Here is a 15,160-nt window from a genome sequence, read left to right on the forward strand (position 1 = left end):
CCAACCTGCGACAACAACAATGGCCGCTGTCGTCAGAGACCATCTTTTTAAGTAGCAGCTTGGCCCGTTGAATCGTCGACTCACCCACCACTTTTACTGTTACACCTGGTCCCCCCACCCCCGAACAGCATCATGCTCAGTGATGAGGTGAATTTTAGAACAGCATATAATATTGCATAAAATTTCAGTATTTACAAGAATTTGTCACTCCACTGCAAAAACAAAAAACAAAAAGAACATTGGAATTCTCCACCTTATCTCTCATTGTGAGCAAGCTTAGTACATTAACCAAAACGACAGACCTACAGTTTCAGGCTTTTGAACGTAACTCTTCCAGTTTCCTGCTGTCAGCTGCTAACACCAAGATAAAACCCAAAATGCTGCAGAAGTAACACCAAAAGGAATTGCTTTCTTTTTATAGTGTTGCTTCAACATGCATGAGAAAAGAATGCTTAAACTAGCAGATGTGTGAGGCATATTGCGGTTCTTACTGTAAAGTTGGTGATGAAAGGGCAAGTTTAAAAACAATAAAGAACAGAACAGGGATTTGTTTCTGGTTGTTACACTAATCCACAAATCTTCATGCAGTTTTTGTTTTGAGAAACCCTGAATTAGGAAGTTAGAGACCGACAGGAGGTTGTGTCTCATCCTCCAGCGTGTGTTCCGTCCTTGTTCAACAAGTGGGCCAGCAGGCTCTGAAGTGACTGATATCTGATGCAAACCTGTCAGTACTTGGTAATGTACCAAATCAATACAAAGAAAAGGACATATTTCATATGGTGTAGATATGTTTAGGTGACCCACAGGTAGTGGTGTAGGATTAGTCAATTTAGGGTACGCCCTATTTTTCTATACTAGACTGCACCACTGCCCACAAAGTGTGGATGTCTTGACCAACCAGAATAATTTGTTTGATTTTATGCCAAACTTTAACATAATCTTTCATATTGTGATGCCTTGAGTATATGCTCCAGCCAAAGTTTGAGGTTAGCGTGATCCTCTGTTCTGAAGAACAGGGTTCAGAAGGAGGCACTCACGGGCCCTCACGGGCCCTCCGGGGAGAAGGTAGCGTTGGTTGTGGTGGACGATTGTGACATTGCCATGGCAATCCACTTCAGTGGTCAGAGCCTCCTTCTGAACCCTGTTCTTCAGACTAATCCTACACCACTACCTGTGGGTCACCTAAACATATCTACACCATATGAAATATGTCCAAGTCCTTTTCTTTGTATTGATTTTGTACATTACCAAGTACTGACAGGTTTGCATCAGATATCAGTCACTTCAGAGCCTGCTGGCCCACTTGTTGAACAAGGACGGAACACACGCTGGAGGATGAGCCAAACAGTCTTGCTCTTGTCTTACAGTAGTACAGGCATCTCCCTCTGTAAAGCCTGTGGTATCAATTACCAAAGTCCAACTCACATGTTCACTAACTTAGCCTTGGGATGTGCTGAATGTTAGGCCATTGTCCAGTTGATGTATCAAAGCTATACATTACAGTCTCCCAACATGTTATGGGGAAAGTGATCATTTGTCAGCAGGAGTCTGCTCTTTTAGGATCAGAGTAGAGTGATATAGTGTTACGTCTTTTATCTTTTTTCTGTGGTGTAGTTTTCATGTTCGTAACAACTCTTTTACAAGAGTCCGCGGCTAACAGTAAGGCAGCGGAACTAGGTTTGAGATGTGCAATGAACCGACCAAAATTCTCCACTGGTATTGGTCCCAAATGTAATAGTTAAAACAAACTTTCGTTAACATTTTACATGAAAGATTATTACACAGAACACAGTAAAATACTATCAATTCATGACGTCGGAGGAAAGTGAAGAAAAGGATAGTGTTGTTTGGCAACTACTGTACAACTCCTCGCTCAGCCAACGACATTAATAGAGGGATGAGCGTTTTGGCGCCCATTGTCTGGAGATTATGCACAGATGACGGCCGGGCCTTTGGAGCTTAATCCCTGACTCTTGAACATGTTCTTGATTGAAATTTTAATGATTATCCTGCCTCCCTGACAGAGTCGACTCAGATGGCTGGGTGGGTCTTGTCCCGGTGCCATACTTGACCGAGGGGGATCTGTTGAAGTGTAACTCCCACCATTTATGACTGAAAGTACTTCAACATAATGGCTGAACGTGACATGAGTTTGCCATACCCTATTAATAAAGTATGTAAGGGTGATTGTCACTAAATCTTAATGATTATAAACAAATTGAAATGTGTGAGTTTTAGGCAACTGCCACGACATGTCATGTGTGTAGATACCTCTCTGTCCCTCGAGCTAAACCTTCTTGACATCATTGGCTGCCATCAACGTAAATCTTGTCGGCATGGCTGACAATGCTGAAAAGACCCAACAACATGAGGTCATGTTCTTGGACACCTCTTTGTATATACGTAGGTTGGCTCTTTTGAAACGTGAGAGTCCAGCGCACTCCTTCAACTCTGTCAAAAAAATCTGTTGTCTTTCTTCGTAAACAAAAGACATAACGGGCTTTAGGGTCTAGTTGCAAATGTAGATAACATTCCAGACTGTCATTAATCCTCCTTGTTCAATGAATCACCCAGACTTCTCAATCAGGGCTGATATGTCATCAAGAAAGCGATACGGTAGCTTATATGATCATTCTGCGGATGCCACTGCCGACAAGAATAATTGTCTGAAACTTGACTCTGAGCACCCAATGAGAAGCCTCTATTCAAATTGTGACAGTTGGAATGCGACTGAATTTTCCTTTACTGAGAGATACAAGGCCTGTCCACGGGATACAGAGTGTAACAGTGTGAATATCTAGAATGGGATTTTATCCTTTGTAACATGGGTCATAAAGTTGTTAAATTCATTTAATGTAGTCAGCAGTTCATCTTTGACCCTGTTAATGCCAACTGAAGTTATGGAATCCTTTGAATGATTCGAAACAGGAAACAGAGACTGTAAAGTTATTGTAGAGGAAGACAGCTTTTTTTTATATTGGTTCAACTATGTTGTTACCATAGACTAGAGAACAACAGGACATGGAACAAAGTGATGACAGAGGTTGAGATTCCCCTCCGCATTCCTAACAAACACTGTCATAAATCAAATCTGTTCAGACTTCCTGTGGCCTACAAAACATCAAAATACACAACAAAGAGTCAAGCACTGACGTCAGCATATTATCTGGGGGAGAACAAAACTAAATTCACCTACTTTCAGGAATAAACAAAATTCCACAAACTTTGGCCCAGCTTGGATTTTCTGAGGAGGTGGTTGTCTATGAGTGAGCACAAGTGAGTGTGAATGAGAGGAACTGAGAAAAAGAGAGAGAGAAAGGGAGGTCTATTGTTTGCGATGTAAGGTATCCTGTAACACACTTACAGAGCATGCCATGGTAGGATAAAAAGACTTTGACCACAAGACAAAACAACCGACCACTTGAACTCCCCACAGCAGTATCACAGACAAGGAAGTGAAGGTTAACTAACCACAACTTGGCCATGGACCTCTGATGTCCTAGAAGCAGTACACAAACTAGGACTCTTCTATCAATGATCTGTTCACCCTCAGGGTCAAAGCTATCAGAATGGAGACACAACAAATCAAATACTAAACTTCACCTTGTCCCATTTCTTTACCTACTTATAAACTGTACCTGTACTTCTTGCTCTCATGACACCGATTCGTGAGCTCTGACCTTAGCACTGGGGAGGCAGTCAACTCATCCACAATAGGTTAAGAAAACAAAGAAAAAGAAGAGACAAAATCTCTGTGTGTGTTTGTAGGAATATAGACTTGTGTGTCTGTGTGTTTTTATTTAATTCCGTCATTTTTTCCCCCACTCACGACAGATCAAATAAATGTGATTATTAGTAAGACCAACTCAAAAATGCTCTGTTTTGGTGACAAAGCACACGGCCGATAAGCAGACTGCCTCGACCTGCCTACGGCCTGAGCGTTTCGCTCATCAACATATGAGAAGGATCTTCTGGGGTTTTCTGGCTGAGGAGCTGCTCCCACTCTGAGGAGGGCTTAGGCAGGAGTAAATAGGTGACGGCTGGTGGTGTTGATGGGAGCCCAAGCTGCACATTGTCCCACTCGAGAATGCACCAGCAGGAGGGAGGGGCAGCGCTTGTGTGTCTCACCACAGGAGGGGAGTATGAATTAGAAGAGGGAGTGAGGAACGGAGAGAGGGCGGGGGGAGCAGGGAGGGAGGTTGGGGTGGTAGGGATAGAGGGGAGTGGAGGGGTGGGGGAGAGGGATAGGGGAGAAGGGCAGGGGTGGTAGGGAGGGATAGAGCGAGAGGTAGTAGAGAGGGAGGGAGGGATAAGTGGGAGGGAGGGGAGGAAGAGAGATGGGAGAGAGCAGGGCAGCATGCTGTTCCTTTATTGTCATGGGAGAGAAACAGAAGCTGGGCTAGGAGGTGGGGGTTAGTGGGGGGTTGAGTTCACAACATTTCGTAAAAAACAGGCTTCATCGGCTAGTTATTCATTAATTATCGTCTTTGGACAATGGAGTTGTTTGGGATATGTTAATGATACATCTAGATGCCTCTCAGTATCATAAGGATTTTCGACAAACGTTGAAGATGGTGGAAATGTTAATTCACTGCAAAGGAAAAATAGCCTTGATTTAAGATCACTTATTGTAGGGTCACTGTTTCTCACCCCTAACTAGATAACTACAACTTTGGCAGGTATTTTATAACCTGGCAAACTATTGGGAGTATTTTTACAGTCAAGACAAAAACACTTAAAAACTCTGACTCAACTCTACTCATTCAGCCAAGGTGTTCACAAAAGCAAAATAGCACAAAAAACAAGTTAATCTTTCCATGATCAGGTCTCCCAGCAGGTTGCACCTTTCAAGTAGACCGTAATAGCTTCCTCGTCCATAAACATAAACATCAAAAGCCCTCGCAGAGAAAACTATTAATTCCAAAAATACCTCACTGCTAGGGGGTCTTCCTGTTTCAGTTTCAAAACCATGAACAATACAGTCCTGTCATTCAAGATAAGGGCACAACACTCAAATGAAACAGGGGGGAGGGATCCCAAATGTTTTCTTTGTCAAATTCAACCTCATCTCATCCCAAACTTTAAAAACACCAAAACAAAGACTAGCGTGTCTGTTCCCATGGAAACCACGCGAGCCTGCCACGACTGTGAACTTGCGATGAAACCAGCAAAAACAGAAGAAGAGGGGTTGGGGGGTGGAGGAGGAGGAGGGATGGTGGTAGTGTGGTTGTCCCATTTCCCTGACCTTTGACCCGTTGAATTGAGGCCCCGAGGATTAGAAACAGGGTCTTCATTGGTCTAGGCCCTGCTAATCTAATCTCAATGGTGCTCTACTAATTGCAATTTGCCGCTAAGGGTTGCATCTGGTAGGTAGGCCAGTACAATGTACTGGATTATGTGCTGTTTTTAGCCAGGCGATTGTCCTGCTCAATATGTTGACATACAGTGACGATAAATGCAATCTCATCCCACCCTCAACTCCACAGATCAACACACACACAGGCTCTTCCAGAGACTGTCGCCCCCACCCCCGTTGCCCCTCCTCACTCCACCCAGCATCCAAAGGAGGGGGCAACCAAAATGCATCACCATGCTCCACCCATCCAGGACATGTATGCATACCTTAAATTCACATTTGTATTCAATAAGCAGACACTTTCATCCAAAGCATTATAATCAGCAGAAAATCAAGGATTGGATGTGAATACTTCTGACAGTATTTGGGTGGTTACCTTGTTGTAGTAGTGGAGCTGAACAGTATGCCACTGGCCATCACTGACCCCACCGAGGACGAAGGGCGATACGGTGGTTTTGGTTTCTCCTGGAGGGAAATGAAACAGGAAACATTTGAATCGACAGCATCCACTCCAACAGGATTTGTCCTTTTGACATGGAGACCACGTAGAGTAAAAATACCATCCAACTAAAGGATGAATCAAATAAAGACTGAAAGGGTTGTTAAGGCACATTGTAATAGTTCCAACACACAGTTAATAATTCCATTATTCATTTTAATTCAATTCATTTTCTTGATCCCAAATGAACTCACAAAGTGTTCAGGTAACTGTGTGCAGTTACAGAATAAGCAGAAAGTGGAGGTGACATGTAGAATACAGACGAGAGCAGAAATGAAAATATCAAAATAAATGAAGCCATTTGAATCAGACATTCGCTCAGGGATGAACCCAGTTCCCCTGACTCCTACTATGGGAACTCCAACTATGGCCGCCTCCCTCTCAATCCTGCTCTCCAGGAGAGTGTCTTCATTAATTAAAGGAGGATATGCAGTCCACTGTAGTTAAAGGAAATTATAAATAGGGTGATGAAGGGGAGGGGGGGGGGGGATGCAATAGAAACCCTACTGATCCAGAACAGTGTTCACAACAGTAATGGAGACCTGGCTGGGGGTTCATGAGTGTTTGTATAGACCAGCAGCTCTCTGTCAAGGATGGTCTCTTCACTCACCAGACTGGAACACATCAGGGTGGTGATGTTTACACTTGACATTTTTTCCCAGGTATCTCTGTGGCTTGGCAGTACGACCTTTAACCCATCCACTTATCCACTGACTATAATTCACCTCAAGTTAATGAGATTCTGCATTCCCCGCTGACAAAAGGTGGTCTGTCTGAGGAGGAGAACGATCTGAGCATCTCCAAAGCTACTGTCAATAACATTTGTCGTGGCCAGAAGCTTTTGGAACTTTTGAATTACTTAGTTTAGAGAATCGAGTACTGTACAGACTGTCAGTTCATACTGGTACTGTATGTTGAAGGCAGGACACTGTGAAACAATGCTAAGCCTTTTTGAGAGGGTTTTAATTCTGTCTTGAGGTTACTGTTTACACTTCCCATTATATATTGTATCAAGGCCTTTCTAATCCCAAACGTCTTCCTTGTCAAGTGTGTTGAAATTAATTATGTGCCTTTAGTGAAAAACTTTCGACTACAAGGACAATGAGACCAAATTGTCTGCTCCCATCCTCACCGGCTGAAAAGGTCAGCTGCACCTGCTCCTCGATGATCTCCAGGGCGATGAAGTCGTGTTTCTCGTTGAATCTGCCGTTGTAGAGGAGGAGAGCGTTCCTCTCCCTCGTGGCAAACCTGGTCAAAATGGCAAAGGGGATGTTTTACTCCTATGTGGCAGAGTGAATAAGTCACAGAGCTATGACCCTTTTTTGATTAACAGTTTCATTTAGAAATCTTCATATAAATGTTGGGACATTTATATGAAAGGGACTTCTTTATTTCCTCATAGTTTTGTTGGCACAGAGACAGCCAAACGCGTGTTGAGTCCGAATGAGCTCAGTTGCGATAAAGAAACCTTGAATGTTGAGAGACAAAGTGAATCTAAATTACAGGAAATGAGGGTGAAAATGGAAAGCGGGGAGTAAAAGGAAAAACAGTGGACAGAAGGAAGTAAAAAGAAAAGAGGAATTTGGAAAATGGAAGAGGGAGGGTTGGTGTGGACAGATGTAAAACCAGAGGGATATAGCGCTGGGACCTGGACCCACGTCAGATAAGTGAACATGGCGCTGTGTGACATTGACCTAGCAGCTGGCATACGACGGGGTATGAGGTCACTGGAGGTCACATGCCACATGGCACAGGGGCACCGATCCAGGAAGCTCTCCCCAACAAAAACACCTACGCCACGTTTCACTTCCTGTGTTTTGGTCTCTTCACCTTTTCTATGGAACATTAGATATATGGCATAGTGAGAGACTTCATCACAACTATTTCACCATGGAAATATCTTTTCTTTCATAATGTCTGGTAACTGTTTCTTGCAATTCTTTCATGCGTCTGATGGTAGTCTATCATATTTAGGCTACAGATTTCTAAGGCCGCAGTGAAAGTACTTTGGGTTGTTCACTATTTCCTGTCGTTAAAAAACCCTCTACAGGGTAGACTTGCTCTGTCAAATCCTCCTTTTAAGGTGAAGTGGAAATGAGCTGTATGGTCGCTCACCAGGGGGGTTGATCCCAGTATCCTGTAGCCACTCAGGTAGCAGGAAAGGGCGTTTTTCATACAGAGTCAGCACTTTTGTAAAACCAGGGTCGGAGACAGCGAATATCACGCCCACAACACGCCCCCCTACCCCTTTTCGCCTCACAAGACAAAGCCCTTCGGTTGCTGTTTATTAGCGTTACCGTGGAGACAGTCATTACCGCTTATTACAAAACGGCTGTGCTGCATGAACGTTTTGGCATGACGAGATGATGCTTATCATGTGGGCGTGGAGAGATAGCTCAATGCACGGATAGGAGTCCAGGTGTGGGCCAATGTCGAGAAACCCAAAGGAACACCGTATTGTTGGTATGCTCTTGAGGGATACAAACATGTACGTACAGTAGATTTACTAAAGACACAGCCATGCACGCACAAGCACATTCTACGCACACAAGTGGAGAGTATCTTCACGGAACAAATAGACGTATTTTATGCATTGCAGTAGAGAACTTACATGAAGGAGAGAGACAGACAGCACTTACATGAAGGAGAGAGACAGACAGCACTTACATGAAGGAGAGAGACAGACAGCACTTACATGAAGGAGAGAGACAGACAGCACTTACATGAAGGAGAGAGACAGACAGCACTTACATGAAGGAGAGAGACAGACAGCACTTACATGAAGGAGAGATACAGACAGCACTTACATGAAGGAGAGAGACAGACAGCACTTACATGAAGGAGAGGGTGAAGTGAAACCTCTGGCGCAGGCCTCTGAAGGTGACGAAGGACTGTCCAGGGAAGCTGCGTGTGGTCACCTCACAGTAGGGCTTCTGGAACTCTCCTGGGGGGCACTGGCACATGAAGCCTCCCACCAGCAGGTCCACACACCTGGCCCCGTTCCTACACACCCCCGGGACACAACGCCCGGAGCGGGAGTTCACCTCACAGTGCTCGCCTAATGGAGGGGAGAACACAAAGGAGTTCAAGACCCAGACCCCAGACCAGTGAATTGGAAGTGGGACAAAGCTTAGCGGGTGATATGCTTGTGTCGATTAAACAATCCATATTAAGGCCTTAATATCACAAGAATCTAGAAGATAGCTCTGCCAACAATACCCATGTCAGCATAGAGAATATATTTCAGATCATTTAATATTTTGACGCCCAATATTTCATCCATGTCTTTCACCGTGTTTCTCCAGTCCCAAGTATAGACACAGTAAACTATCCTCTGTAAGACAAATGCAAAGTCCTAAAGTATGCCTCTCCTGCTAGGGCCTCCATCAGTGTCTGTAATTATTCCGACAACTAAAACTTCCTTACGGTATCACTTCAGTCCTTTACTGTTTTGTGACAACAGAATTGTATTTTTTTATCACACGGTTAAACTCCAAAACTACAAACCCTTAAAAGCTAGAATGAACAAAGACAGTGATGGGATTGGGAGAAAAGTCCCCTCTTCTCAGCAAGCTTTGTCAAGACACACTGAAATGTAACTGTTATGTTCGATGACCCGAACTGACCACGGCTCCTCTTTGGAACCGAGGGGGTTGCTGCGGTAATGACAGCAGGACAATGGTGAGTCTTCAACCCAAGAACAGAACTACCTTGGTGGTCTCCAAAACACCTGTCACAACCCACCACACCCCCGTTCTGACCACGTCCTGCCTGGTTAACCAACACTGAAGCGTGTGATGGTGACAGCTTTGAAACGGGCGCCGACAGAAGCGGCAGGCAGGGGAAGCGCTGACTCGTTGGTCTGATTTCAGCCAAACTGTTCCTAACAGCTAGCAAGGGATCATGGGGGATTTCGCAACAAAACTGAGCACAGACCTAAAGCAAATGCAGTTGAATATTCACAGTGGTTGAGTGTAAAAACAATATTTAAATGTTGTAGCTTTATGCGGTAGCATGGTTTTAGATTGTGATAGTGACTGTGATAGTAAACTGAACAGCACAACAATCTTCCAGAGAATGTTAAAGGAGGCGCTGATTTACCTGGTCTCAGTGCCTGTAGGCATGTTGTGACAGAGCATTACTTATGAAATGTCTACAGGCCTTTACAGGAGTTCAGCAGCTTGTCTTTCTATAATCTCAAAGGGGTTCAGCATGCCTGTCACTTCTAGTCCAACTCAATGAAGATAATAAACAGCTAAAAATAATTATATTTTTCTCAACGGTAGACCCAATTTACCAACTTAAACGAAGGCTCGTTTAAGTTCATGTGAGTCTCCACATTATGGGTTAGAATGGAAAGAGGAAAGGTAGACAAGAAATACACTGTAAAGAAGACCAGATATAACTGTCCTCCAGGTCAACAGCAACAACTGTTACCTCCTCCAGTGCTGTGCATTCCACTGGGCCTTTCTCAGACTGAATCCCTGAACAGAAGCGTAATGCGCGGTGTTGAGTGTCGCAAATTATCCCGACAAGATCTGGATAAAGAGAACACCTAGGAATTACAGGGTACGGAATTCCAGCTTAGAAGCAGATCACCGACTCCACCGGGGGATAATCTCCGGTTCCTTAGGGGAATTAGGAGAGGTGCTTTTCCCCCCAAAGTGTGAGGAACCTGAGACCAGGACTGTCAGAATGACCGTCATCACCTTCCTCTATGGCTCCAGGCAATATGGCCTGGCTAGGAGTCTTCAAAGGCCAAAGGGCCGGAGACTGATTAATAGATACAATAATAGCTGGGTGTAATCAGGGTACTGGCTCAAGGCCTTGTGTCAAAGTCCACAGGTACTTTAAAAAGAGCTGCTATCAGTTTTTAAAGGATATTTAAACGGGCGTTTCTCTTGAACAATGTGGCTTTGGTTTTCTATAACCAAAGCCACATATATTTTCCCGAATACATTGATCAAATAAATATTTATGAAATACAGTGAAATAAACGTTCCTGTACAGGAAGATGAGACAGGGAGAAGGGAAGAAAAGAGAAGAAAGGCTAAGACAAGGAAATGTTAGGGAAAGTCAGGGGAACATTTAACTGAATTTTCGATTGGGAGAAAGCATAGTGAGCACAAATAGGGGAATCACAGACTGGGAAGAAGGAAAGACAGCAGAGCAAAAGACAGCAGATCAAAAGACAGAACAAAGAAAAGCACACGCCTGTGATGTCCGCCGGACACTCGCAAGTGTAGCCTCCTTCTCTGCTGCGGCACACCCCGTTGTTCTGGCAGGGCGAGGAGTAGCACAGGTCGATCTCCGTCTCGCAGTAGTCCCCCGTGAAGCCCGGGGGACAGCGGCATCGCAGCCCCGTCACGGGCTGAACGGGCCGAAACAGCACCGTGTCCGACGCCACGAAGGGCGCCGAGCTGTCGAACCTCAGCACCGACACGCACTTCATGTAGTTCTCGCACGGCTCGCGCAGGCAGATGTTGTCGTCGAACGGCAGCACGCGCTGGCTGGACACCAGGGTGAGGAGCGTGCGGTTCAGGTAGATCTGCTCCTGGAGGGCCTCGGACGGGAAGAACAGCCCCGGGTTGGAGGACGCGGCCGGGGACACGCCCAGTTCATTAGTATGCGCGCTCCCGGAAGGCTGCAGGGCAGAGAAGGTGACGTTGAGGATGCTCCCCTGGACATGGGTGTCGTTCTGGATGTTGAAGACGAAGACGCCGTCGCGGCGGGTGGAGAGGACGGCGGCGACGCCCTCCATGAAGAGGGCGAGGAGAGGAGACAAGAAGCGCTCCTGGGACATGTTCTCCAGACGCACCGTGATGCTGTTGGTCAGCATTTCGTCTGTGATGATGGTGACCCGAAGGGTGCAGAGGGCGGTGATCTGGTGAACGCCGTCTGTGGGGGAAAGTAAGACGACAGGGTCATTTAGGGTTTCAAAAAGGAGTATGTTCATCGGCGTACAAGTAGTCCTAAACATTGGAAACTTACTAAAAATCAGCATGTCAGTACAAAAAAGACTGAGTAAGTATGACTAAGGACATTAAGCTGTGGAGACAAAAATTATCCAGAAACAAATGAATATGGTGATTGTTAACATGAATCCATTCAAAGAAACCTTTGTTTTTGTTCTATTTAAGACTAGTTTCATCATAGCTTCTGAAGAAGATTATGATGAAGTGCTAAGGTCCAGAAATGTACAGAAATCTGAAATAAACAGTCTCTACCTTAACGAAACAACATGATGCAACAATGCACTTATTTTTGAGGAGCACAGTTTGGAAAACAGGGAGAATACCCTTTTGTGAACTTCTTTCAAATTATAAGCTATGGATAAACTTGTACAAGAAAAATATCTAAAACAAACATACAGGGTAGATGACGGACGTTCATTTTGCTTAATGTAAACAAATGATTCACATGGAATTCTAGAAGCATTATAACTTAGAAGGTATAGGGTTTCTAGAACACTCTAAAGTATTCATTCTCTGGTCAGTCACACTGACACTAATGTCCAACTGCTGTAGATCCCGGTGGCCTAGATGGTGGGGGATTAAGAACTGTCCCCAAAGCGGGAGTTGAATAGGGCCGAGCCAGTTCTGTCCAGATCGTTGAGGCTTTGTGAGGGTCTGGCTGCCTGGATGGAGCTGAGCAGAGGGCCCCACCATCATGTGAATGCAGTGTATAATAATTAGCGGACAAAGAGGACAAGGTTTCCACTCTGTTACACTGTCCCCTCACATACTGTCAATGAAGCCACACACACAAGGGTAGACACAACAAGGGCCCCCCACTTTTTCATACACACGTACTCGTTTGTGCAGTCAAACAAATATTGATGGCCCCCCAAAAAATGTGGGTAAATATATTCACATCAACTACAACCAAAGCTTAATTTCATAGTTCACTCACACACACACACAGGCACACACACACATACGCACAAAGATCTCAAGTAGCAGCTGGTCATACAAAGACAACTGCAAGCCAAGATGTACATAAAGGACTTTTTGACAAAAGAGAGATTTTATTGTGATTCATGTGTTTGTGTCCTTCATACACACTGTGTAATTACCCTAAACTAGAACTTGCCCTGGCTTTATTTGAGACCAGCCCATCTTGGAATGTTTTTTAAGGAATTCTAACTTTCACCCCATTCCCCTTTTCAGTGTTAAAATCTAGCAAACCCTTGAACAAGGTGGACCAAAAAAGCCTAAACTACCAAAATATCTGAGCATAACAACTATTGTTTAGCTCTTGTCAACAAAGGCATGTACAAAATCATTTGACAAAGCTGACTAACCAAACCCCAAAAATGAGCTCTTTCTTTGTGAACCTCAATTCTTCATTTTGTCCTGTAGTTAGCTATAATGAGTTACTAAAGGGAGTGAACATGAACACATTTAAATTAATGGCTGGTATCTTTCCTAGAAATACTACATACAAATATTTCTGGTTGTTTATTCAAAAGCCTGCCCCATTCACCAACTCATGAGTAAGAGAAACATCTTCTGTGCCAGTGTTCACTGCTTGCATATCAGGTCCTGACAGACACTCACCAGGGTGCCTTGTTAGCTTTGGCGCAAGTATATCAGCCATCTATCACTTAGATAAGGAGAGCCTGTTCAGAGGGGTGAAATATACTCAACAGCCTCAGCAAGTACATTACAACTTAGCTTATTAAGGCCTTGGAACTGGTACTAATAACGCGGGTGGTGCCCTTTAATACTACACAGTTTTGAGCCAATCCATTTATTGACAAGCTTTGTTTTAGTTAATTAGCTGAAGGATAAACATAGTTAATAAACCAAAGTTGAAGCTAACTAGCATTTTGGCATCTGTACAAATATGACTTCACAAGCTATTTTTAAAGAGCTTCTAAAACATTCTTGACCAGCTTCTGAGCTGACCTGATATCACACATATCCAAACAGTGAGACAGAGAGGAGCCCCCTCTCTCTGGGACTGTAAACTATCAACACTTTTTGTACAAATGCTTCATATTGTGTGGTTGTTAGAAAGTGCAACCATGTCTGACAACAATAAGTATGTATGGAGCAGAGGTCACAGCAAGGGACAGGCAGTGATAGAAGGCAGCTCTGAGTCAAAAGTCTAGGGTTAGTAGCCATCACGGTTAACTCCTGGCAAGATTATCTCATTCCAGGAAAGAGGATTCAGTGCAGAGGACTTTTTGGCACCTGGTTACAGTGATGGGTATATGCTTAGAGTCTTTAGTAAAAGCTATAGTATAAAGTAAGAATATACAATATAATATTGTTTATAGAGTATTGTTCCAGTACGCCTGTTTGAGTTATTTGCATGAAATACAATTAGTTTAGTTAGAAAGAGACAGGTGGCATTTGTGGAAGAGCAGAAATGATTTGAGGTTGGAAACCATGACATTTTGGCACGTTTTATCTCAATTAGGAGACCATTAACTCCATTACACCCCTTGACATGTCTGGACACTGCACTTCCACAGAAGGGGAATGTTTCCTAAATGGCTGTGTCCTCTTTAAATTATGAAAAGAAGAATAGCGCTACTGTTACAAGCCCCAAAAAGCAAGCAAACAGCAGGCTTAAGTCCATTAACTTCAGGCAGATTGTTGTTAGCTAGCAACATCATTAGCTTCTATCCAATGTCTGTTTAAAAACGGTGTTCATCTTACAAAAACTGTGTTCAGCTTGCACTGTATGGGAACAGTTTGTTGGTAACCTTTGAGCAGGCCTAGTTTGCATTACTACTGAGTGTAATGGTCATGTGGTAAGGTTTAACCTGTAAAGCATTTCTAATAAAAGTTATCTTCAAATTAGTGTGCCTTCAAGAGTCTCCTATGACACCACTCATCAAGTTTGAAACATTTATGTTGGAATATTCAGCCATGAGGAGGCAGAGATCTCTTTTTCTTTCTCAGTCTTTAACTAGAGACTGTTGAGAAAAGGTTTCACAGTTTTAATTGGCTTAACAGCTGACTCTGCAGTGAGACTTCCTATATCTAAATTAAAGCTAATTAAATAACACACCCCACTTCCTAAACTTAACCAAAGACGGTCAACATTGCCAAATCGAGGTGATGTTGGATGTTAATTTGAACACTTTGGCAAAGTGTGTTTCAATAGTACTTAATATTATATCAGGGAGAGTGCAATACTCAGTACATCACTCCCTTCATCGTCCGATTCTATCCCATTTAAGACATAATGCTGACCGGACAGGTCAATAGTCCAACTTTAATATTGAAATATGCAAGTCAGTCAGTGACTTCTTTCTAAAGCTTGATGAATCTCAAGTGGATGACACCACA

At 43.8% G+C, this 15,160-nt stretch overlaps 1 protein-coding gene across 1 annotated transcript in view; it reads right to left on the reverse strand.

The window, feature by feature from the left end:
* The window catches only part of celsr1b (cadherin EGF LAG seven-pass G-type receptor 1b), a 44,564-nt gene that overhangs the window by 18,670 nt on the left and 10,734 nt on the right, over positions 1 to 15,160 (reverse strand). Inside the window, exons 2-5 of the mRNA XM_067234471.1 lie at positions 11,070 to 11,753; positions 8,691 to 8,913; positions 6,988 to 7,103; positions 5,733 to 5,821 (exon numbers count right to left, since the gene is read on the reverse strand). Coding sequence (XP_067090572.1) covers positions 5,733 to 5,821; positions 6,988 to 7,103; positions 8,691 to 8,913; positions 11,070 to 11,753 — 1,112 coding nt within the window. The remainder of the gene's footprint in view (positions 1 to 5,732; positions 5,822 to 6,987; positions 7,104 to 8,690; positions 8,914 to 11,069; positions 11,754 to 15,160) is intronic.

Source organism: Osmerus mordax, chromosome 4, assembly GCF_038355195.1.
Source record: "Osmerus mordax isolate fOsmMor3 chromosome 4, fOsmMor3.pri, whole genome shotgun sequence".
Taxonomy (NCBI): Eukaryota; Metazoa; Chordata; class Actinopteri; order Osmeriformes; family Osmeridae; genus Osmerus; species Osmerus mordax.